This window comes from Natator depressus, chromosome 12 (assembly GCF_965152275.1).
Source record: "Natator depressus isolate rNatDep1 chromosome 12, rNatDep2.hap1, whole genome shotgun sequence".
NCBI lineage: Eukaryota > Metazoa > Chordata > Testudines > Cheloniidae > Natator > Natator depressus.
This window is the reverse complement of record NC_134245.1, coordinates 21,879,942-21,904,900: the sequence shown is the minus strand read 5'-3', so window position 1 is coordinate 21,904,900 and position 24,959 is coordinate 21,879,942. Positions and strand designations below refer to the sequence as shown.

Here is a 24,959-nt window from a genome sequence, read left to right as displayed (position 1 = left end):
AAAAGTACCTAAGTCCCATTTTCAAAAGAGCATAGGAATTTAAGTGCATTGAAAATTTTACCAATCATGATTATTGCAGGTAACTCAGTCAGTAGCTACTGTGTTTTAGCAGTGCATATTGTATATATTTATCATTTAATAATAATTCATAAATAGGGCTCGAGTCTATAAAATGTTGTGCGTCTCTTGGGAGGTATTGACCATCCTCAGCTCCTTTTGACATCAGCAGGATCTGAGCATGCTCAGCAGCTTGTAAGATCATGCCCGTAGTTGTGATGAAGATATGTACAATATTTCTGTGCTTGTAGGAAAATGTATGAATTTAATTTATTTCTCTAGAGAATGTAGGTGAAGTAAAATCATCTTTCTCTGTCAGTGCTTTCCAACCCTTCTTTTCCTAGCCAATGAGGAGATGAATGTGAAAAACAAACTTGCATACAAAACCAGAGCAAGAAGTAGAAAGTGTTCCAATGACCAGATGAACAAGTTCCAAGGCTTTGTCCCAATTTTTTGTTCCAAGATATGTTCGGTTTATAGCAAAAGTCATTATCTGGTAACCTTTGACATTAATGTGTGCACAAAGAAAAGTCTTATTGTGATGTGGGAAAGAGGACTCAAGACTACTAGATGAACTTTTGGATAATTACTAGTTAACAGTAATGGAAACTTCCACAGCATGGTGAGATTTCGTTTGATCTCAAATTGCTCTAAAATAACATCTTCCTTTCTTTCTATGCTCGTGATTAACATGTTGGTTGCTACTAAAAAAACAACTGAGCGAGCACCACACCACTGTGTTTGATTTTACTGTGTTTGATTTTGGTATTTTTGGTCTCTCCTGTGCATAGAATAGGAAACATTGAGGTAAATTCAAGTACTTCAGAACTATAAAACTTGAGAATAATTTGTTTCTTCTTCAGTTATAAAATTAGAGATTATAGAAGGTTAAGGAAGATCCTGAAGTCTCCTTCTCCCTTTCTTCTCTTGTTTCTTCACCTCTCATCTTTATCACTTTGTCCCTTCTTTCTATTACCCTGATCCTACTCTGTTCTTTATAGGTCCTATACAGCACCCATCATCATGATATCCAAGTGTCTACCCTAGCTCCTTTTCTTTAACCTATGACAGACCCAAACCCCTAGCCTCCAAAAAGGCTCCTTACCCTTGGTGATCTTCTGACAGTGAGGAGGCAGTCTCTAGTCTCACAGATGCTCCACTGGACTGTGATTGGATGTTCTGTTCAATTCTTTGAAGCTTGTCAGTAGTTCTTCTGCTGGACTCTCATAGATACATGGATAACTTCCATTAAAGCTAATAATAGTCAGAAATTTCTTGAGTGTTGATCTGGCAACTGTTTCTGCCCCCATCTGAGTACAATAGGTGTTTATCACCTTAACTTAAGTGGGGGTAGGATTAGGCTCTAAATGCCAGAGATTATAATACCAGAAGGCCTGCGCCTGTTCACATTGATTCCACTGGGATTTTAATGGTCTTGACTTCAGTGGAAGAAGAGTCTGGCTGAAAAGAATTAAAAAGCCAACAAATATTATGATTTTTAAAGTTTATTGAAAATTAACAAATAATTTAAAATAGACTCATAGACTTTAAGGCCAGAAAGGACCACCATGACCACTGAGTCTGATCTCCTGCACATCACAAGCCACAGACCCTCACCCACTTATCCCTGTAATAGACAAATAACCTCTGTCTCAGTTACTGAAGTCCTCAAATCATGATTATGTCACAACATAATAGGTAATATTCTCCTTTTGGTTATGCCAGGGCAACCCATTGAAGTCTGAGAGGAGAAAGTGAGAGGAGAATATGGCTCAGGGATGATAATACATTTCTCCACTGAGAAAATATGCAGCACTTTGGGGAAAACATAATACAAATGTTAAGAGTCAATGATTCAGGAGATTGAAATATTTCTCCTATAGGGCCTGCTTCCAAGTCCAATGATGCTAGTGGAAATTGAAATTCTCCAAGTGACTTCAATGGGCATTGGAAAAAGCCCCTATTGAATCCAGGTCATAACACATTACCACAGGGTCCTGGCATAAATAAGCAGCATATTAAAGACTAAAACTAGCATAATTCAGGAAATACAGTTCTTGCCTTCCCTAGTGCAGATAGGATGGCCAACACATCTCATGGGAGATTTTTAACAAAAGAGCTATTTCTTCTGTTGGCATGAATATTACAATTTTTCTTTATTATTCCTTGTGTTTCACGCATCATAATATGAATTACTCAGAAGACTCACACAACACCTTTCCATAATAAACACCAATGGTAATAATGGAAAAAAACAACCCAGTGGCATAACTGTAAGAGAAGCATTATATCCCTTGTTGAAACATCTCTCAAAATGTGCAGTACGCATTTTTATGTATATATCTTTTTCAATTGGAGGTTTTTTCTCTAATGTTATTAATATTGTGCCTGATTTGCCAGCACACTCCTTCAGTTTTCTTCTTTTCATGTGACATCTCCATTACTGGGGGTTTGCAACCATGGTAGCCCATTCTGTACCATCCTCTGCTATTCTGCAGCCCAGCATCTCCTGCAATTCTGGATGTCTGGCCTGTTCCCTTAAGGAGACAGATCAATGTTTTGGTACCACCTACTTTGGTCTGCTCCTGCTTGCTTCTCCTCCCTTGTACTTCCTTCCTGTGCTCTCTTACCAGTCTCCTTGCTAATTAGCTCATTAGCTGCCCAGCTCCAGTCTGATCTGGTAATCAGGAACTCCTGTCCTTAATCAGGCCCTCCCCACAGGCCTAACTGGTTAAACAGCAACCAGGTTGCTGCTTTCCAGGGCTCTGTCACAGGGGATCTGGCTCGGCAGACACAGGGGTGCCTGAATCAGGAGGTTTTTCAATCTCACCCTTCAGACATTTGGCCTGCTTTCACCTGAACTATTCATCAATAATACAAATGAAAGAGGCCTAAATACTTCACCAGGGCGACAGACCCTCCAGATTCATGGGACAGATGCCTTATTGCACGGTTGGCTGCAAAACCTACTCTGTGTTTCCACCCTTTCTTCTACTGGGGAAGGCAAGCCAGAAAATAAAATGAGAACCGATGAGGGTTATACTGATAACCCCATATTGGGTGAGGAGACCTTGGTTTTCAGATCTAACAGAGCTGAAACTGGAGACTCTGCTCCAGTTTTCCTGGAGACTGGACATTCTCTCACCGTGTCCTCTTCTTCATCAGGACCCGGATCACTAAAACCTTGGTTATTGAGAGGGAAGCACTAGAAGGTCTGGGTCTATCCTCCAGAGTCATTAAGACGTTGCTTTATTCTAGGAGTACCACTACTAAAGGTGTATTCCTCCTGCATCTGGTCCAGATGCAACCACTGGTGCCAAGTACACAGTGGAAATCCCAGAAATCCAGGAATTTCAACCATTTTGGATTTTCTCCAAGAAGGCATAGACAGAGATCTTCAGCTCAGTACCATTGTATGTCAGGAGTCCATTCTTAGAGGCGTGCTATTTGTTGGATCCTCGGGTTCCTTGGCTGACAAAACTCAGGTAGCCAGATTGCTTTGAGCAGTCCAGTTAGCCAGACTGGCAGTCAGGGTGTAGCACTGTCTTTCATTCTGGTGCCTCCTGCTGACAGTCACTCCACTGCTGCGGTGGTCTCCCTTCTCATAACTCAGCCTTCCAGCCACTCTTTCTGGGGTAACAGAAAGCCAAACATCAAACAGTCCAATGTCCTCCCAAGAGGGCCTTTGGTCCCAACTCTGGACTCATGCCACCTTGAGAGTGTGGTGGGGGAACCCGGGCCTTCCCACTACAATGAGTCCCAGGGACCCTGTAGCACAGCCCCACTCTTTGTTTTCCTGGCTCCTTCCTACCCAGCCTTTTTCAGGCCTTCTTCCCCACAGCTTCTCTAGGATGACCCTTTTTCAGGGCTAGGACTCTTAGGGCTGGGCCCTATCCTGGGTTTTCTCATCACCACCTCCTATTACCAGAGAGTGACTGCAGACTCTCTCTCTCCCTGCAGCCCTTCTGCTCTCTATTTCCTGGCTTTATAATTACCACCCAGCCCTTCCTCAGTGATTCATCCCTCCCTCGTGATCAACTAAATCTAGCTTTCTGTCTTTTACAGGTATGTTAATTGGCTTCTTAGGCCCACATTAACTCATTGAGAGCGGGTATATGGGGTATGCACCCCCTCATAGGGGCCTGTCACTAGTGTTCAGGATCTTAACAAGCCATGCCTTTGAGCTTTTGACATCAGTGTCAGCATTTTACTTATCCATTAAGATCTGTTTAACAGTGATCATGTCAGCCAGCTGAGTGTTAAACTGGCAGCCGTATCTATACACGAGCCTCACTGCACGTTTCACAAGGACAAGGCAGCAGTCAGGACACCAGAATCCTTTCCTCCTTAGATAAATTTCTTCTTCCACACGTCTTACCAAGAGGTTGTGCTTCCTTTGGTCTGTCCAAAAGCATCCAATTGAAAAGATGTGGCACACCTTAGAGGTCAGAAACATCTTGAAAATTTATTTCAAGAGTACAGAATCCATGAGAAGACTGGACTCCCTATTCATGTCCTTTCATCCAGAATGCCAGGGACTGAGAGCTTCCAAGTCTTCCATTACTTAGACTAGGTATTGTGGAAACCTACAAAGCATTAGAGGTTCCTGTTCCAGAAGGGATCAAGACGCACTTCACGAGATCCTTCGCAACCTCATGCAAGTTTATTCACTTTGGAAATTTGCAGTGTGGCCACTTGGTCTACAGGTAACACCTTCATTAAGCACTCTAAGGTGGATTGCTACAGATATTTATGAAAATTAAATTGAGAATTTACCAGTAAACTAGCCTGGATTAAATTATGCTTTATGTCAACAGGAATAAAAAGGCTCAGTTTTGGTGAATCTGTAAGTACTATACTAGATAATAATGGTCTAGATAATACTTAACTCTGCCTTGAGTGCAGGGGACTGGACTAAATGACTTATCAAGGTCCCTTCCAGTCCTGGAATTCTATGACTTTCTGTCCTCTGCAAAGATCTCCTTTGGCGGGAGAGTGATACAAATGATGGCACAGAAATAATGTAGCCCTTTGAGCGAGTCTACAAAAAGAGGAAGTACTGCCCTCTCTTTCTTCCTACCAGACTTTTTCATAAATTGCCTTATATCTGTTCACTCCTCACTGCATCCCAGACATCCAGAACTGTGGGAGATGTTGGGCTGCAGAATGGAAAATGTCCTACTGATAATTTCCTTTCTGCTAGCAGCATCTCTCACATTTCTACCCAGCCTAGATGGCTCGTGAGCCAAAGGTCAGATGTTAAGTGAGATCATTACCATACACCCATCTTTCTTGGTCTAATGTGCATAGCCATTTCATTACCTCCAGAGCATTTGTTAATACTAATGTTATGCAAGTTTTACAGGTTTGGATTAACTCTTCTGGACACAAGTGGGAGCAGAGGGGGCATGGCCAGAGTGTGTGGTGCCAAAACATTGATCCATTTGTGTAAGCTGCAGAGTGGAGGGGAGCAGCATGGACATCCAGGATTCTGGGAAGTGCTGCTAAAAGAAGGGAAGTTGTTGGTAAGAAATTTTCCACTCTCCTTGTGGATGAATAGTCCTTTTGATCCATCCAGGATACTACATAATCTATCCAAGTTCTTCAGTTTTACAGATGTGTAACTATTGATTTGAATGGAATTACACTACTATAAAACTGTAATAATGCAGTGATTCATCACATTCCAGGGCTAAGATTTTCAAACATATGAGCTTAAAGTTAGATTCCTCAATCTATATTTAGAATCCTGAATAAATGACCTGATTTTTCAAAAGTGTTGAGCGCCCATTGATTTAAGTTTACTGCTCTACACTTCAGGCCACTTTTTTAGGAATTTTAATATGGTTATTGGGACCAAAATTAGGTTATTTTAAAAAAAAATGTTTGCCTTTAACTTTATGAGAAATATACATATTTGAATCCCTTTAATTTAGAAAGAAATATACTTAAATTCATTTAAATTTATTTTCAAAGCTGTCTTATTTAGCAACATTTCTAAACATTAAATTTACCTCCTACCGCATCTATTCAGATGTACCTCATTGACTACCACTGTCTGCACAAGAAACAAAGCTTTTTGTAATCTATTTCTGCAGGAATAATTGCTGTGTAACAAACAGAAGACAACCCTTTATTACTTTGTTTCCAGTCTTCTTCCCATTTTGAGAAACTGTAGATGAAGCAAGAATTAATGAGCATGAACACTTAGAGTATTTTTCATTGATTTTCTTGTGATATCGGAGGTGGAGGTTCTCAAAAAAGTTTGCAAATAATGTGGTGTAACAGAAAGTTAATATTATTTTCAGGTCATCAGAATGCTAAGCAAAGAATAAATAAAGGATTTTTTCCCTTTCCTCTGCCTGCCCCCTCTTCCCCCCCACCATCTAACAAAAAACAAATAAACAAAAAAACAGTAAGAAAAATTTCTTAGCCTTTCAAAACCCTGGACCAGATTCTCACTTGGTGAAAAGCAGTGAATTCCCATTTGATTTACACTAGCTAAAAAGGTAGTCCTCTATTTGAACGTGCTGTGGCGTTAGCTTTCTCTGCCAGTGTTCAGCATCATTCCACATGATTCTATGGAATTCTAATATAAATTCTGGTCATAAACAAAGAAAAAACAGATGGACAGAGAATATGATGAACAATTTGTGTCTGTACACATTTTTTCTCCTCTGTTAGCACCATTGAAATGCATGATTTTTTTTTTATCTTTAGACTTCAGTTTTGCATTTCTCTTCATCTTGGTTTCTAGATACATTGTAAAAATCTTTTCAGAATATTAAGGAAATTACATCTAAGTCTCACTTTTAATATGTGTTCCTTGTTTGTAAATGTTCCTTCATACATCAGATGTGTTGTTTCCCACCAGGTAAACTACATCTTATTTTACCATGTCTGTCTTTGCACAACATTTAGTTCGCAGGCATAAATAACAGTGTGTTATATAAATAATTACATGCATGAAAGGTTGTAAAACACTGAAGATGTATTTGTACTTTTACTTACGAGAACATTTTAAAATGATTGCCTTGTTCAATGTGTGGGCTTTTTGTGTGTTGAATGGGGTACACACGCAGAACATTTTCCGAAGTTTTTTTTTTTTCCTTTCCTTCAGGTCACACTAGCATTATAGTTAGCAAATTGATAAGGTTCCACTGTTAAGCTTTATTACTTGTGACATGAGCCTATGACACTTTATAAAAAGAAGTAATCCAGAACAATCTCTAGGTAATTAACACCTAGATAAACAAACATAAATTTCTATATTGCATTTATTTGGACTACCACTCAAATATGCGTGAACCATGCTTTTTTAATTAAAAGATAAATCTATGTGACACTTAGCCTCAAACTTAATTATTCAGCATAGTATAATAAAAAATAGAGCCCATTAAATGTGTCTTGCTCTGTATTTCTGTATTAACAGCAAACCAGTTCACTCTGGGATCATTTAAATTTTCTACCTCCTCTTTTCCTATGATTTCCCTGTTCGTTGAGACTCTTTAAAAAAAAAAACAAACAAAAAAACCAAAATACGTTTAGCAACACCAACAGGTGAGGAGCTGCAGAACTCTTCACAATCCCTTTGTTTAGTGCTCAGCTGGATTACACTTTTAAGATTACATTACACTATAGTTTTACCTTCCCCTTGCCCCCCACCCAACCTTCCCCATGGAAACATACTTCCACTTTGGTAGATCATGCCAAGCAGTGATACGCAGAAATGAAAAACACAATACTTAAGAATAATTTCACTGGGATCGTGCTTACAATACACAAGGTGAGATTTTTATAATATACTGTTACAATACAGATGTTAAACAGATAAGGGAAATATTCAATTCCCAAATTACAATAGACGAAGGGGTTATAGTCCTTATAAAAGTTTCAACAAGAAACATTGTCTTAAAGCTGAGAGCAGCTTTCTGATGTTAGGTAGAAAGATTCTTGTCAAAACATTCACCATCTGCGTATGAAGGCTGCTGATCAGCTGGGCTAACAAAAAATCGTTACAAATTGCCTTTTTTTGAGACAACAGTATTTAACTCTTTCAGACATTCTGTTTCCCGTGGAACAGCTTGGCTGGTGTTGCCATGTTTTGTGGTACAAGGCCTCATGGTGGTTCTTTTCCATGGTTCCTAAAGAATATGCGAACCATTTAATCATAGGATTCTATTATGCATATTGGATAATAAAGGAGATTGTGTTTGTGAACATTTCCATCGAAGTGCAGAGAAACTGTTTCTGTTCAATATATCAGGATCCACGTTTTCATTAAACGTCTGTTGAACCTGAAAGAAGGCTTGAAAATCTTTGGAGGAAAAAAATGGTTTGTTTTCCCTGGCTCCTGGATACAGTGACCTCTTGATATGACAGCACCCCTGGAGCAAGGCAGAGTAGAATTCATATACTGAAGCAAATAGATCCTGCCTTTGCATTTTTACATACTATACTTCCCAGATAAGATAGTGGGTTACATCAGGAAAGGTTGTGAGAAACCCCAAAACATATATTAGTCATTTTGATGAACTTCTTGAATTTGAACCCAAATTTGATCTACTATAAATGCAATTTTTCCTAATTACATGTAGCTTTTCATTTTTCTCTTAAATGGTACTAGTCACATGATTTGTCATGGCAATATTTGCATTCCGCCCATTAAACTGAAAAGTCAATTCCTAGATGTAACTTTCAACAACTGATTAACTCTGAATTTTCTCATTGCTAGTCTTCTGTTCTTAACACCGCTAGGTAATTTTGTAAATTAGCTCTACTGGACTCACACGCACAAGGATTGGAGAATCAGCTCAGCTCAGCTCCAGTATGACATTATTAGCAGAGTGTGAGTGGTTTCATCTAATTCTGTTAAAATTTCCCATTGTTGTTTCCTTCTCAGTTTTCCTGTGCAAGGCTCCCCTCTCCCCCTACTTTCTGCACTTTAGAAGTATTTAGTCTGCTTTGGTGCATCCATTTATTGATACTAGTTAATTATTGTTACTCTTTTCAATGAGTGTCAGTCAAGAACTTCAGATCCTTTAATGTAGTTGCTTCCAAGTATGAAAATCAAACATATACAGGAAGAATAATGATGCATCCGGTAGAATATGAGGGCTCTTGCACTTGCAAATTTCTTTAAAATGTAGGCAATTTTCTTTACATGCACCATTACAATAAACCTCACAATTTTCTAAAGCCAAGTATATGATCTATACAAACAAATGTGTTTTTAACATGAAACATGACTATATACATTACAGTATATGATACACACTTTAAACACTTTAAAATCAATGCTTGATAGACCCCAAGGCTTTTTCTGTAGTACATAATTAGTATTATATAAAACAATTATTACTACATGCTAAAACAGATTTCCACAGTCTTTCAATTAGTCACAATATATAATATATCTATATCTATATACTGTTTATAGATTTGTTCTGATTAATAAGTGGACTGAGCACACACACCCAGCATAGTACACTCCAGTAACTGCCTAACAACAGTGAATTTACTGACATTATTTTTTAATATCTGACAAAGCTGCAGAAAGTAATGTTTTAAGTGTTCCTAATAAACATATGCAAGTAGGAAAACTTTTTTCAGAGGTAGAGGTTTTATTGCGTAAAACACTGGATAAAACTGTACTGCTTCAAAGACAATTTTTATTCTAACAGCAGAAAGAAAACAGTCATTGCTGAAAAAACAACTTTTAATACTTCTATACCAGAATAAAGTTCTGTCAACTGATGTATTATAATAATAAATAATGACCAAGAATAAACTTTAAATACAAAGTTTTCTAATTGTTACAAGCATAGCAACAAAATCCTCTACTCTATTATTCTCAGATTTCCTCCAAGATAGAAATTTTTCTTTGTGTAGGAATGTAGACAGTATTATGACCAGTATCACAGACTACAGAAGTTACAGAGAAAAAACTTGACATGTTTAGATATGAGAAGCATGATGATATTCAGAAACTGACAATGCATCACTGCTGCTGTCACTTGTTTGTATTACAAGTTACAAATGTTCTGGAAAAAAGGTCTATGTCAGAGGGGAAAATAGGGACAGTAGCACCGGACCAAATGGAATCAACACACACATCACAAAGAACGGGAGATGTTTCCAGTGTCACAAACAGAATTATTGCCTGTCGTATCTGAAAATGCTCAGAAGACACAAAAGAATACTGAAAGAGCTCAAAAAGTGCAAGAAATGGAATGTGGGCTTTTTTGTTTTTTGTTTTTTTTTGTTTTGTTTTGATGTTTTTTTTTTGCTAAGATATTGAAGGCGGCGCAAACACACAAAAGCAAGCGACTGACACAGTCACCAAACACAGTAGTGCAGTTAAAATCCTAAAGCTTACTACAGTCAGAAAGTTTTCAATAACATTTCAATCCTTTATCTAGGATCATAGAAACAGTTGCATTAAGTTTATCAACTCGATTTAAGTAAGGCAGTGAGAACTATTCTAGAAAAACAAGAAAAGCAGCTTGCTCTGTGCCAGATGGGTCCAAGTTACACAGTGACCTCATTTAAACTGAAACTTCAGTTGGATGACATCCTTTCCGACAGCATATGCAAACCGTATTCCTTATTAGCCTGAGATTTTTTTTTTCCAGTCTCAGGGTAGCGCTAAGAATTTTATTTACATTGATTGCAGTTTAGTATTTTTTGTAAACTGCTTTAGGCAGAGCTGAAGTTTTAAGGCCCTGGGGTTTTACTCTGTGCTCCCAGCCTGCAAAGAAATATTGACTTTTTTTTTTTTAAGTCTGGATGATTTTGTTTTAGAAGAAGTTAATACTTCTCTACTATCATAATAAACAGATAAACAGCACCGATTTTGCTTCTATCAAAGGAAGTACATTAAAAGGCTAATTTTTTATGCCATTCAAGCAGATTTAAGAATAAACCATTACCTATTATTCTTACTTTTTGTTTTTATTGTGTGTTTCATTGTAGTCTCTCAAAAGCTTCCTATATGGCAAAGAACTTAATAAATTTGGAGGATCCAATCAGTAGAAAAGCTAAAATCTTCAAAAATATAGAACACATTTGTTTTACAAAAACAAAGAAATATTAGCAAAAACACTTTTCTTCATTAGAGACAAAGAGCAGGATGTTTGGATTCATATTTTAGGTCAAGCTACTTTATAAGAGCTTTCTCCAGAAGAAACTCCTGCACTATGTCTGTAACACTTATAAAACCTAACAAATGAAAACTAACCATGACTGGGGAATCCTTCATTCAAGTAAAAAAAGAAAGAAAAGAAAAGAAAAGAAAAGAAAAGAAAGAAAAAGAAATCAACCCGCTAGTTAATAATATTCTGTTTCTCACCAGCACCTTCTACAGATAAGGTTGACTAGTTTCACTAAACAATGTTTTTTATATATTGTACTTCTACTTTTACAGCAACCTACTTCTTCATCAACAAGAAAGAAAAGAATAAAAGAATTTCCCTCAATACTGAAAGTTGATCTAAAAAAAAATGGAATTACACAACCAAGCTGCAATCACACATTGGTCTTCAGATTCTTTCTAACCATTGATTCATTTGGCTGAATATTTAAAAAAAACCGAAAATGTAATATCACAATCCTTTCCAATATAGGTCAGTACTGACCCTAGCTTACGGGCCGTCTAAGATTTCTCCTATAGTGCAGTTGCAACACCACTTGAATTGATTTTCTCTGCAATGACAGCTCCAGTCAGACTGGCACCATGGCAGTCTACCAACACATCTCATTACTATGCTAGGCAAATGACAGCAGCTGGTGTCATATTATAAAGGTGTTTTCAACAATGAAAACACAGCCCCTCAATCTTCAAGGCAACACTAAATCATTTAGACGGTATCATTTTTCTGTTAAGAGCATTATTTTTGGACAAAGACCACTTTGAAGTTTGAAATCGCTCTGCTTTTTAAATAACTAATGACCTCCCAACATTTTAAAATCACTTTATTATCCCACCTACATTGTTTGGAAGTACTTGTTGCCAGGTAACAGTTTAGCAGCCATTTTCAAGGGCTGGGAATTATTTTTTTCTTTTTGTAATATATATATATATATATATATATATTTAAATGTTTTAAACATCCTGTACACCACTGGGAATTTGTACACAATTCTTTTCCTTGGAATGCAGTTACCAAACTCTTACCCAAATGCATACCTAAGAACTGTGTAAAATAATATTGCAATATACAGATTGATTTGTTCAGCTGCATTACTCTTGGGCCTTGCTGCCCTCCTCTGTTAGCTCTGCTGAGCTCCCAGGTTTGACAGCTGCAGGTTCCTCTAAATTCCCAGAAGCCTCAGAGTCAACTCTGGAGCGCTTGAACCTGCGATCTGGATATTGGCTGTTGTCAAAAGGCATGCGATGGACACAAAGAACATGGGTCTTCAGATTTCCCTTCTGAGAGGCACTGTATGGGCAGTATCTGCACTGGAAAGGCCTGTGACCTGCGTGACAGACAAAAGTCTGGTTAGTTTTTCTCATATTTACATTTTCACTGCAAGCCAGTTCTTTGCAAAGTGTAACAAAGAAATACTGCTATAAGGAAGTGCTGCATGCATTGAGCAACAATAAGAAATTCATAGTTCTTTTGTTGAGTTCTATTCATACAAACTGTATTGTTAAAAATTCTTTTTCTGGGACATTAAAGAAAACTAAGTCATCCCCTCTCCCTTAGTTAACATAATTGTTAAGCATTCACTCTGTGATCCAGTCTGAACACTTGCAAATAAAGTTAACCATATAATAGATTCTTTTATATTTGTTGATTATCTAGAGCAATGCACGATGACAATGTGCAGACCACACTCTAATAAACATATTTTGTCTTTGAGTGGGTTTCTGAGGATAACATTCTTTGTTTCATTTTATGCACATGGAGTTGTTGTGTTGTTTTGTGTTTTTCTGGATGGATAGCAATAATGGATTGAGATAAGCAAGGCCTCAAGCCTGCAAATACTTACACATATGTGTAACTTTACTGCAGTGGGACTACTCGTGAGTAACGTTATGCAGGTGCATGAGTGTTTGCTGGATGGAGGCTCACAACTATAGCTAACTTAAAAATAAAATATCCAGTCTAGATTAGAAAAGGAATGTTACTGCACAGAACCTGATGTATGCTTGTGTATGAAATAGTGACTAAAAAAAAAAAGGCATGAATGAAACACAGCTCTTTTTAGTCAGTCTTGCAATGTGCTTTATATTATTTTTCATATTATTGTGACTTTGAATCTTGGTGCTGTATCTGGTATTAGAGGTTATGTTTCAGCAATCACATTTCAACCTATGCTGGGAAGTTGTTGATGTGTTTTACTGGAACTTTATGAGCTTTGTCTCTCAAATTAACTTAAACCAGGACCATCTGAGGTCAAATGCGCTTAGCTTGCTTTAATTTGCTCAAATAAATGAATAAATAAATGTGCCAGACCATCTACATAAATCCAGGACAAGTGAAAAACAATATCCAATATCCACATTAGAAGAGCACTTTTCCCCCTCTCCTGTTTCTAGACGACATACTACATAGGACGCAGAAGGAGGAGGAGGAAAGTACCGTAGGTGTGAAAGCATTGCAGTGCACACTGTGTGGGAAGATGCCAAGAGTGCCTAACTCGATAAATGTCACAGGCAGGTGAGCTGTGGCCAATCATCATTTAGGTGTTATCAGGTTAGTTTTACATAGGTAAGTGGAAGATGGGTAGCCTGGTCAGATGTTATTCCCATTAGAGAAAGAGGTCTGAAGTGACACCGGGGTTATACTGGTGGTGTTCTGGATGGTGGGTTGTCAGGAAAACTCACTCCCTGTGAGAGATGTCATCAGTTGAACTAGAGTGCTTGGACCCCTAAAACAACCCACTATTTTTAATGGAAAAAGTGGGAATTAGCACCTGAAGACTGAGTCCACACAGAAGATTCTAGCTGCTCCTCAGGAGGAGGGAAGTGTTGTGCCCAGAACACAGCCCCGTGGGCATGTTTCCTCAAGCGAGGGTACGACATTTGTGCATGGAGGAGATGCCTGCCCATCATCAATGAACTGATGTCAGTTGTGTTAGGACAGAGTCCTGCTCCAGAATACAAAATATTTACACTGGCCTAAATGGATCCATAGGACACAGTAAGTTGGTTTCTACCCAAGTCTCAGACTTGAAGCACTGAAGGTTCTTCTGCTCCTCAGACAGGGCAGGTGAAGGGAAATTTTGCAGACAAGGTACTCAGGGAAAAGAGATGAAACCCAGAAATTATTAGTCTTAACAAGGGCAAATTTCCAAGGAAAATTTAATCTTGGGAAAAGTAATAGGGAACATAGTGAACACAATTAGGAATGGTAGTTATAGAAATAGGAATGGTCAGGAATTTCACAGAGGAATTTCAGCAGGAGGACTAGAAACAGTGGTCAAGGAAGAGATTACAAGACCTATTCAATGCATTTCAGGATCAGTCCCTTAAATCCAAAGGCCTATACGTTCATAACTGCACTCACGACATGTTTGAAAGTATCAGTTATATTCTTCCACAATCCACTTTTGTGCACAAAAAATGGGTACAAAACTGACTGGGTATAAAGAAGGAGATTTCACTGAAAATATGATTTGCATAGTTTTGGAAATTCTAAGCTAGATTGCAAAACTCAGAAGAAAGGTCCAATAAAATCATTCCATTTCACAATTATCCCTTCAATTCATAGAAGGAAACATCGCACCTTGGAAAGGGACCTCAGTAATAATGTATTAGTTTGGTCTATTTTATCCTGGGTAGGGTGTTTGTAGTTTTGATTTTAAAAATTCCTTTGTTTGTTCATCTGATGGTTTATGCTGAGGATCACAGTACATGTATTTTAAACTGAAGGCAGAATCTATACTGAAAATCCTGGAACCGTCATTTGCTGACAATAAGTAATATGTTGATTGATTGATATATATATATAACACACACACAGTGCTTTTCATCTCAGGATCTCAAAGCATATAGAGACATAGGTAAGTATTATTACTCTCTGCTACAGATGAGGAAACTAATTTAGAGAGAGATTAAGTGACTTGCCCAAGGTCTCATGGGAAGTCCTTTGCAGTCAAGAATCAAATGCATATTTCCTGACACCAAGTTCCTTGATATCACCATAAGATTACACTATGTGCCTGTTGTCAGATTCCTTTATGGAAATTATGTCATCCTATCTGATTAAAAGGACCACTGGAATTTATACACTGACAAAATGTTTGTCACAAAATACATGTAAAACAAATTCTTCCTATAGTGAATAAATTAGCCATTACTGCATTGTAATGAATTTATATTTTAGGATATATAGTAGCTGTAAATACAAGTGAAAACATCAGTTTAATGAAGTCTTTATATATTATTAAAGCTAATTTGCTATAAACAGTCTAGTCTCTGCGAAGGTTTCATATAAGAACACTTAAAATTGTGTGGACTAATACTGTCATAATGGGGGCCTCATCCAAAACCCATTAAAGTCAACGAGAGTCTTTAAATTGTCTTCAGTGGGCTTTGGGTGAGACCAATGTATAACAGTGTTACCGGTTTCTTTACCTGCTGTTTAGAGCAGCTTACCTTTCTTTCCCCTAACATACTTTTATTCATCCATCCCTTACATTTTAACTGATTTAAAGCATTGCAAACAGATACCAAATTATATTTCTGCAAGCTTCAGTTTGTATATTACAAACACACACAAAAAAAGTATGTTAAATGAACATTATTAAGGTTGCAAAGTCAAGCAGTCAAAAAGTTGGGAAATGCCAGAATTAGTGTTGCCTTTGCAAAAAGAAAAAAGAAAAGGAGTACTTGTGGCACCTTAGAGACTAACCAGTTTATTTGAGCATGAGCTTTCGTGCTCAAATAAACTGGTTAGTCTCTAAGGTGCCACAAGTACTCCTTTTCTTTTTTCTTTTTACGAATACAGACTAACACGGCTGTTACTCTGTTGCCTTTGCAACCTTCATTCAGGCCCCTTGCGTGTCTGCATTACAATACAGTCTTTAACAACATGATCACATACTATTTTTTCCACAGGAACTCTGCCTCAGTCAGTGCACTGAAGGGATGGTGCTCACTTAATAAGCAGCTATTCAGTATTTTGTTTTATCTTCACTGCTCAATGTCCAGCCCTAGGCCTCTTTCGTGGCACACCTTTCAAACCCTGCTCTGAAGACTGAATTATTAATTTTCTTCACTGTGCTCATCACTACAGTATCTGAGTGTATCACAAATATGAATGAATCAACACCCCTGTGAGTTGAGGGAGTGGTCATATTCTCATTTTACAGATGGGGAATTGAGGCACAAAGAGATTAAGGTCAAAAATATCAACTAATTTTGGGTGCCCAATTTGAGACACCTAGGACCTGACTTTTCAGGGTGCTTAGCTTTATATAGCGTTTCACATGTTCAAAGAACAGCTTCCTTTGACTTCAGAGTGTGTAGCACTTCCGCAAACCAGACCCCAATGTCTCTCATCAGGCACCCAATTAGCAACAACTTGTTGAGAAAACTGGTTTAAGTGACTTGCCTAGAATGACACAGGAGCTCTGTGGCACAGGCAGGGATAGAAACTAGTTCCTCCTAGGCAACAATCAACTGCTTTAACCATGAGATCTCCTCCTGCAATCCCCAGCCTCATTCACTATATACCTTCCAACTTCTGCAACAAATGAGGCCGGAGTCCTATAGACAACAGCCTCCTATTCATCCCTGATTCATCCCCAAAGCAGCTCCAGCCTGTGCATTGAATGAGGTAGGGGTCCTGTGGAAAAAATTGTATGTGATCGTGTAATTAAAGACTGTATCATAATGCATATGCACACGGTTGTAAAAGCAACCTTAATTCTGGCATTTCATAACTTTTTAGTGTTTGACTTTGCAACCCTAATAAATCCCTTTATTTTAAAAAGCAAAATAAATTTAAAAAACCCAGAAATTCTATCATGTAGCATCGTGAAGCAACACCATTAGAGTTGGACACTTTAGATCCACCACACAGACCTCTACCACTTGAGCTAACAGAATAACTGACAGCAGTAGTAGGTTGACACCCTCTGTGTGGACCAGCATTTAGAGAGGGATGGACACTTTGACAGCAGGTTTCTTAGATATTTTTTGACCTCAGAGGAATGGTGAGACTCAGGAATCTTATGTTCCAGTTCAGGCTCTGAAATGGAGTGTGATATAGTGGGATTCTTCTGCTCATTCCCTTTCTTCATGACCCTTTCTGCTCTGCCCCTCCAACCTGTCCCTTGTCCTAGTGCTCTCTTCCTTACTTCTCGTTCCTCATCCCAGCTCTATTTCTTCATCTAGCCAGTCCCAGTCTCCACACAGCAGGCTTCTCATCCCAGTCTCCTTAGCCAGCAAATCCTAGTCTCACCCCTCCTGACTCACCATCCCTGTCCCAGTTTCCCCTACTCCTAGTCCCAGGCTCAGTTCTTCCTGATTCTGAGTCCTTATCAAATCTATCTCCATCCCCCTTCACCTCTTTACTTCTCATCCCACTGCTTCTCAATCCCAGTCTCCTTGCCCAATGAGTGCTAGTCTCCCCCTCTGGCTCCTCATCCAATTTTCATCCCCTCACACTGGCTCAGTCCCCCACCGCATTTCATTCCCTGGCCCCAGTATCCTTGCCCAACCAGTTGCAGTCCACCTTTTTCAGATCCTAATCTCAACCTCCTTGCCTAACTAGTCACAATCCTCCCTGGATCCCAGTCCCAGTCTCCTTGCCCAGATAGTCCCAGTCTCCCTCCAATTCAATTCCCAGTTGCTTCCACCAGCTTCCAGTCCTGGTTTCTGCCCCTTCTGTCCCACAGGCTCCTTGTTCCAGTCTGCTTCCCCCTCTAACCCCACCACGGGTCTGACTTTGGTTCCATTCTGGGTGGAGCATGCCCAGTGTGGCCAGAATCTTTTGTAGAACTTAACTGCTGAAAACTAAGAAGTCTCTGCTGAGCATGTGCAAATCATGATTTTTAAAAGGCGTAGAACATTGTCAAATTAGGGCAGATTTACACAGGACGGCAAAAGGCATGCCCCTGATACAAAGGTCACCCACTGCCAAATTTCAAATCCCAGCTCCAAAGCAAGGGGGGTCCCAGAGCTTTTCAAAAAAAAAAGGTCACCACTTTTTTTTTTAACCCTGGCAAAACAATTTATTTTCCTTAGCCTTGCTCTCAGAAATGGCTGAACTGGTTTGGTTGAAATTTTCCAAAATATTCCACCTGAAGCAGACACCTAGAATGGAGGAATTCAGCCCAAATGGTTAAAGGCTTGGCACGTTATAAGCAACTGCAAACAGGGTCTTATAATAGGAAGTATAGGCAGCATTAATAACAAACAACACACTAGCCCTGCCTACAAAATGTGATGTCATTTATCAGTTCTTTGGGGGTATTAGCTTGACCATAAGTACTGATGATTAAATATAGTAATACCAATTCATACACTGATCCATTAAAGTAATATTTAAACAAAGAATTCACAAAGCATGGAGAAAAACAGCCCTTAATATTTGTAAAAAAACCTCATTCCATTCAGTATCACAAAAGGTTCAAAACTGTGCAATTGTACATGAGGAACATAATTTATTAATTCAACAAAATTTAACAAATAAGACCATATAAAATAGACCTAAATGGATTCTGTTCAACGTTGTCTTTTTTTCTATTGCTTACTTTTTGAGGCCATCAAAATTTCACATCACTGCCATATGAAAAGTAAGTACACAATAAGTTAATTTGTATTGTCACAATACAGTACAACTGTGGTAAAGAGCACATTCATTTTTAATCCAGTATGAATAATATATAAATATGTATACAGAGCGAGGGTCAAAGGAAAGCAAGAGGAACATTGTTTACAGCAGAAGTAGTACAAAACCCAGAGATTATTCTTACTTGCAAAGATAACAATATCTGCAATTTGCTTGTAACTAAGGGACAGAAGAAAATGCCCATTTCTCTTGGATAACCCATCCATTAATTACAGCTCAAAACTTGTTGTGGGCAGCAGGTTCTTAAAATAATCCTTCCTAGATAAGTTGGCAATAAATTTATAATGTTTTATCTAGTGGTGGTTGGTGGGTTCTTTCTTTGCAAGTTATAGGTCATATATATTCTACCTTCTATATATCTTCCCATAAAATTATTTGAAAGCCCTTTAAGAAAAAGAACCCTGCCTGATGGTTCAGAAGATAATATGTAATGCATTGTGTTGCAGTGTGGGAGAATCGGGTTAGAGGCAGGCCAGCATGGAGAGCAAATTATGGAGTATCCTTCTGAGATATGAAGGAGGAGTGGGGGGACACTATATTGCTTACATCTCAAACAACCTGGCGGTAGAGTAGCACACTACATTGTTTGCACTTCAGTGACTGAAGACCTTTCAACATTGTGAACTGAGAGCAGAGATTGTAAAGCGATGGAGCTACAAAAGAAAAACAGGAAGGATCGACTATAATAGGAGTAATGGTGTCTGGAAGCAGTTGTGGAAGATGCAGAGTGCCCTGAGAGGTGACGAATACCCTCAGAACCCACTGAGGCCAATGGGAGTTGACAGCACTCAGAACCTTGTAGGTCCAAGCCTAGAAGTGGAGAAAGCACTAAGGCCAAGATCCTCAAAGGTATTTAGGTGTCTAACTCCCATTGAAATTGATTTCAATGAGAGTTAGGCATCTAAATACCTTGAGGATTAGGGCGTAGGACTCAGACTTGAGCTGTCCCAGTTTGTGTCTCTGCCCTGGGAAGAATACAGAGCTTGGACAGGATGAACATTCTGGTCTTGAAAAAGAACTAGCAAATATAAAGAAAAAAATCCAACCCTTTAGATTCTTCTGCCTTTTAAACAAATATGCTGCTTTGTTAATTTAGGTTTTGAGAAAAAAAAAGTTTGTTTTGTTTTGTTTCAAATGTATGATCTGATATGTTGCTTTGTGGCATGTCCTGTCAGCCTGCATCAGTCACATCGTGTTAGGTTTCATAACATGGCATGACTGATGCAGCCCAACATGGTGCCTCAATGGAATGGACTTTGAAAATGCAGGTTCTGAGAAAGGCACAGATCTCAAAGTAGGTTTTTATGACCATATGGGGCAACAATGTCTAAAGCTGGAACTGAGGGTTTGTTAGTGGGTTGTTAGGGATTCAAATGTTTGCCAAACCCATTTTCCATTGGTATAGCTTTAAAAATCAACCTGTGCCACGGTCGCACATAAAAACCTCAATGTCAGTATAGTGTCATCAGGTTACTGACTGTACTCTGTACACCGCTGATCGTTGCTAATTTACCAACTTCAATATGGATCTATTATTTAAGATTCACACAAACAGGAGAGTGAGAGAAAAGAGATGAATGCTGAAGTATTTTTCATTGAAAAAAAATAATTTACAGGGTGAAGCTGCATTTATTCTCCACTCCTAAAAATATTTGATTGGCATCCAAATTTTAGAAAATTTTCCACAAAGAAACGTCTTATTTTGTGGTATTACAGGCACATATGTAAGGGCTTGCATTAAAATGTTAACATGGGCGTTGGATTAGTCACATGGATAAGCCCAGGAATTTATTCCAAATTGTTAAAAGAGTACTAACAGCACCAGAATCATGGCTTTCTCCCAAAGCAACAACAAATCAGTAATTTGAAAGAAAAATGCCAATAATACATCATACACACAAGCCGTCTGTTGTTCCCACTACACTACTTTTTATTATATTGCATATGTATACATATATACACACACGAGAGAGAGACAACTGCATACACACCATTTTACTTAGAAACATAGAGAAAAGGATGAAGAGCAATAAAATGATGAATGGAAAACAAATGCTGTGCAATGTACTATAAATTATAATTAAATCCTGAGAAAAATGTTTACTAGATATGACATTTGTTCCCTTAAAATGCAAAAATGACAATGCTCATATGACAGAATGCTCTGAGTGTTTCTCGTTAGGTGGTCGATGGTTCTGAAACATTGTAAGATTATTACCATGTGATATGGTAAGTTAATTTCAAGTTTCTTCCTTACTGTAAGTACATGCTTTTTGTTGCAACTTGACAATAAGTCCTGTCACCTCTTACAGATGACCACCTTATTAGGTCACTTTAAGTTTTTTGAGTCAGGACAATGGAAGACATGGAATGCTCTTTTTGTATTTGTAAAGTCTACTTTAATTTTCCTCTTGGAGAAGAAGAAGGATGGTCCAGTTATTAGGATACTGAGACTCCAGAGACCTGTGTTCAATTCCCTGCTCTGCCACAGATTTCTGAGTGACCTTGGCCAAGTTGCTTAGTCTCTCTGTGCCTCAGTTCCGTATTTGTGAAATGGGGATAAAAACACTGCCCTACCTCACAGTAGTGTTGTGAGGCTATCCATTAAAAAGTGTGGGACACTCAGAAACTCTGCTAATGGAGTACCCATGGCTGGATGTCAAAAGGGAATTGTTGAAATGGACAGGACCATAATTTGCTCTGTTTGCTGTTAATATAGTTGGATTTCCAACTGGAAATGTGCTCTACACTGCTAGGAGCAAATAAAGGAACCTACTGATTCCCATTTAGGTACAGTTAGAATTTCAAGTGGGAGGTAGCAAGCACTAGTAGAGGCATATAGAGAAATGTTTTAAATGTTCAGAAGCATATTTGACCAGATGCCAAGAAAACACACCAAGGAAACAAACAACCTTAGAACACGCTTCTGACCACCCCAATATAGGTTCTTCTTGCCACCAACTTAAAAATCATTTCTACCAAGAACAGTTGCTTTTAAAACTTTGTTTCCCATGAAAATCCATATCAGAGATAGAATTGTGATTTAAATGAACCCATGGGCATTTGCCATCAGAAGGAACAATTCCAAGATGGTGGCCATATGCTTTCTGCCTGACAGGACAACCTTTCTGAATGATTCCCTGGCAATCCCTGTGACCATCAGATTGGAAGTAATTGTGTAATGCATCTTCATGGCTCTCACAGTTTGGCGTCTCAGGAGAACTAAATGCCTGCTACCATTTTAAGGTGACAGCAGTATAGTATGCGAACAAAAATTTGAAAAAGGAAAAATATTGTCATTTAAAAATTGGCTACTACTCTTGTGCATTCCATTTTTTTTACCCACAAATATTCATAAAGATTTTTACTATTCAGAGCAAACATCCTAAATACGGTCTGTATTACCCAATAGACCAAAATGGCTCTAAAGCAGCCATTCCAATTGTGTGCATAATAATATGGATGGAAAAAAGCTGAATACATGTATTTGTCCAATAGACAATAATGGCTCTGACTGAGCCATTCTACTTTATTGGTCTCACACTATGCATTTATAAAACTCCCTGAATACCAGATAGATTAGAATTGCTCCAGTCAGATTGATACTTGCAATAAAAGTTTTCCAAAATTTCTGAATATACATTTAACCACACTCAGGCCCTGGAACAACTCAAGAAATGTTGTTATTTACCCAAATCTTTTGGGTAAATAACAACATTCCATGAAATGATTTTTCATTTATTAAATTACAACAAAGAAATGAAATTTAAAAACCCTAAATGTAATGTTGAACAGACAAGCTTTTTAAATTAAAAGAACTGTCTGATATTCTAAACAATTGACAGAATACAAGCGTAGACAAAAAAGTACAAACAAATGAATTTTAGAAATGATTGGAAAAGTTTTCACCTGTCATGACTGGACCTCGGGGTTCTGTGCTTTACCTGCACGCTTGATGACATCTCATACACTACTCAAGCTGAATTTCCTGTGTTACTATAGGGCCTGATTCTGCAAACACTCCTAAGAACAGCCAGCGAGACTACCAATGGTGGGAGGCACACTAAGGACATGATTCAGACAGTGTTTAACCACATGCTTAAGTCTCACTGATGTGCTTACGCACTCTCCTGAGGAAAGATGCTTTCCAGGTTTGGAGCCTAAGCCTGGTAGTATAGCTCTGCATGCATACAAAGTGCAGAATAGCCTTAGTGTCAGGTTAGCAACTACTGAAGGATCTCCCCTGCATAGGGAAATGTTTCATATGACCCCAAGATTTGGGGAAGGGCACAAAGAGCACCTTTCTGTCACTTCCTCACTTGTGCTGGAGCTAAGAATATGGCCCAATGGGCCTACTCACTTGAGTACTCAAGTGCATAAAAATGTATAGCCTCAAGCTCTTAAAGATGGTAAAGATGTCATTGGTTGTAGCAGGGGAAACAAGCAAAGTAAGAAAACAAAATTCATTACTCATTTTTAAATGTATTTGTAACGTGAAAATCTACACGATGGACCAAATTATACTCTCAGGTACCTACTTGGATCCCTCAAAATCCAAATGAAGGTGCAGTCTATTCATGATTTGGAATCTTAAACAGAGTTTAGTACTTCTGAATAAGCGTTTCAGTTCACTATTTAATAATATTAAAGGTATAATATAAGCCTAAAGAAGCCAGGAAAGTGCTAATGTTAACGCTGAATTCCTTTAATTGCAACATTAAAAGAAATAAGCTATGTTACAAAAATGGAATTTAAAGCAACAATTCAATGTGTATCTTAGCTCAATGATTCTCAGGCAGGGGTCTGGGGCCCCTGGAGGGCTGCGAGCAGGTTTCAGGGGGGCCGCCAAACAGGGCCAGTGTTAGACTTGCTGGGGCCCAGGGTAGAAAGCTGAAGCCTCGCAGTGTGGGCCTGAAGCCCAGGGCTCCCAGGCCTGCCACCTGAGAAACTTAGCTGAGCAACTTAGCTTTGTGGGGAACCCTGTGGCATTGGGTCCCAGTCAGTTGCCCTGCTGGCTACCCCCAGGGGTGAAAGTAAGGCGGTATGGGCTGGTACGACGTACCGGTTAAAAGTGGCTGCTGGTACCGGCCTGTACAGCTGACTTTAAAGTGCTGCCGTGGCAAAGGACCCTGCTTAAAGTGCTGCCGTTAATGTGGTTGCCCCTTTCTCCCCCGCCCCGGGACTGCTGATGTGGTGGGGGCGGGGGCAAAAGGAGCAGCTGCCCCAGCACCTGCAATTTAAAAGGGCCCAGGGCTCCGGCCGCCAATGCTGCTTCTGCAGCAGCGGCCGGAGCCCCGGGCCCTTTAAATCGCCGCTGGAGCCCTGGGCGGTGTGGGCCAGGCAGCGCAGATGGGCTGGCTGGGGGGTGCTGACCCCAGCCCTGCCCCTTCCACCCAAGGCCCCGCCCCTTCGGGGGTGTGGGGGAAGCCGGCCCCCGTGCCAGTAAGAGTTCAATTTTAATTTCAACCCTGGCTACCCTCTAATGCTGGCCCTGGCTTTTATATGCAGAAAAACAGTTGTTGTGACACTGGTGGGCCATGGAGACCAAAAGAAGAAAAACAAAGTAAACAACTCCGTATAACAGCCAAAAGTAAATCATAACAATGTAAGAACGGCCATACTAGGTCAGACCAATGGTCCATCTAGCCCAGTATCCTGTCTTCTGACAAGGGCCATTGCCAGATGCTTCAGAGGGAATGAACAGAACAGGGCAATTATTGAGTGATCCCTCCACTTTGGTCCAGTCCCAGCATCTGGAAGTCAGAGACTTAATAAATGGGGTTGCATCCCTGACCATCTTGGTTTATAGCCACTGATGGACCTATCCTCCATAAACTTATCTAATTCTTTTTTGAACGCAGTTTAGAATTTTGGCCTTCACAACATCCCCTGGCAATGAAGAAGTACTTCCTTTTGATTGTTATAAACCTGCTGTCTATTAATTTCAAATCAGTATCAGACAGAAGCTAACCTTCATGTGGATGTAAAATCACTCTTAATAAACAGAAACAATTAGCAAATTCTATCATTTTCCTTCATATTTATGCTTTCAAATCATTAATCAAATCAGTCATCAAATCATGAGAAGAAACATCT

General features: G+C 39.0%; 1 protein-coding gene across 11 annotated transcripts in view; it reads right to left on the bottom strand.

Annotated features, from left to right (window-relative positions):
* Positions 1 to 12,129: 12,129 nt before the first annotated feature.
* ZNF536 (zinc finger protein 536) overlaps positions 12,130 to 24,959 on the bottom strand; it is a 400,318-nt gene continuing 387,488 nt past the window's right edge. For 10 of the 11 annotated variants that reach the window (XM_074968700.1, XM_074968701.1, XM_074968706.1 and 7 more), the window contains one exon: positions 12,130 to 12,534. In XM_074968700.1, the coding sequence (XP_074824801.1) occupies positions 12,299 to 12,534 (236 nt within the window). In that variant the 3' untranslated portion in view covers positions 12,130 to 12,298. The remainder of the gene's footprint in view (positions 12,535 to 24,959) is intronic. The other variant, XM_074968697.1, reaches the window with a different exon arrangement.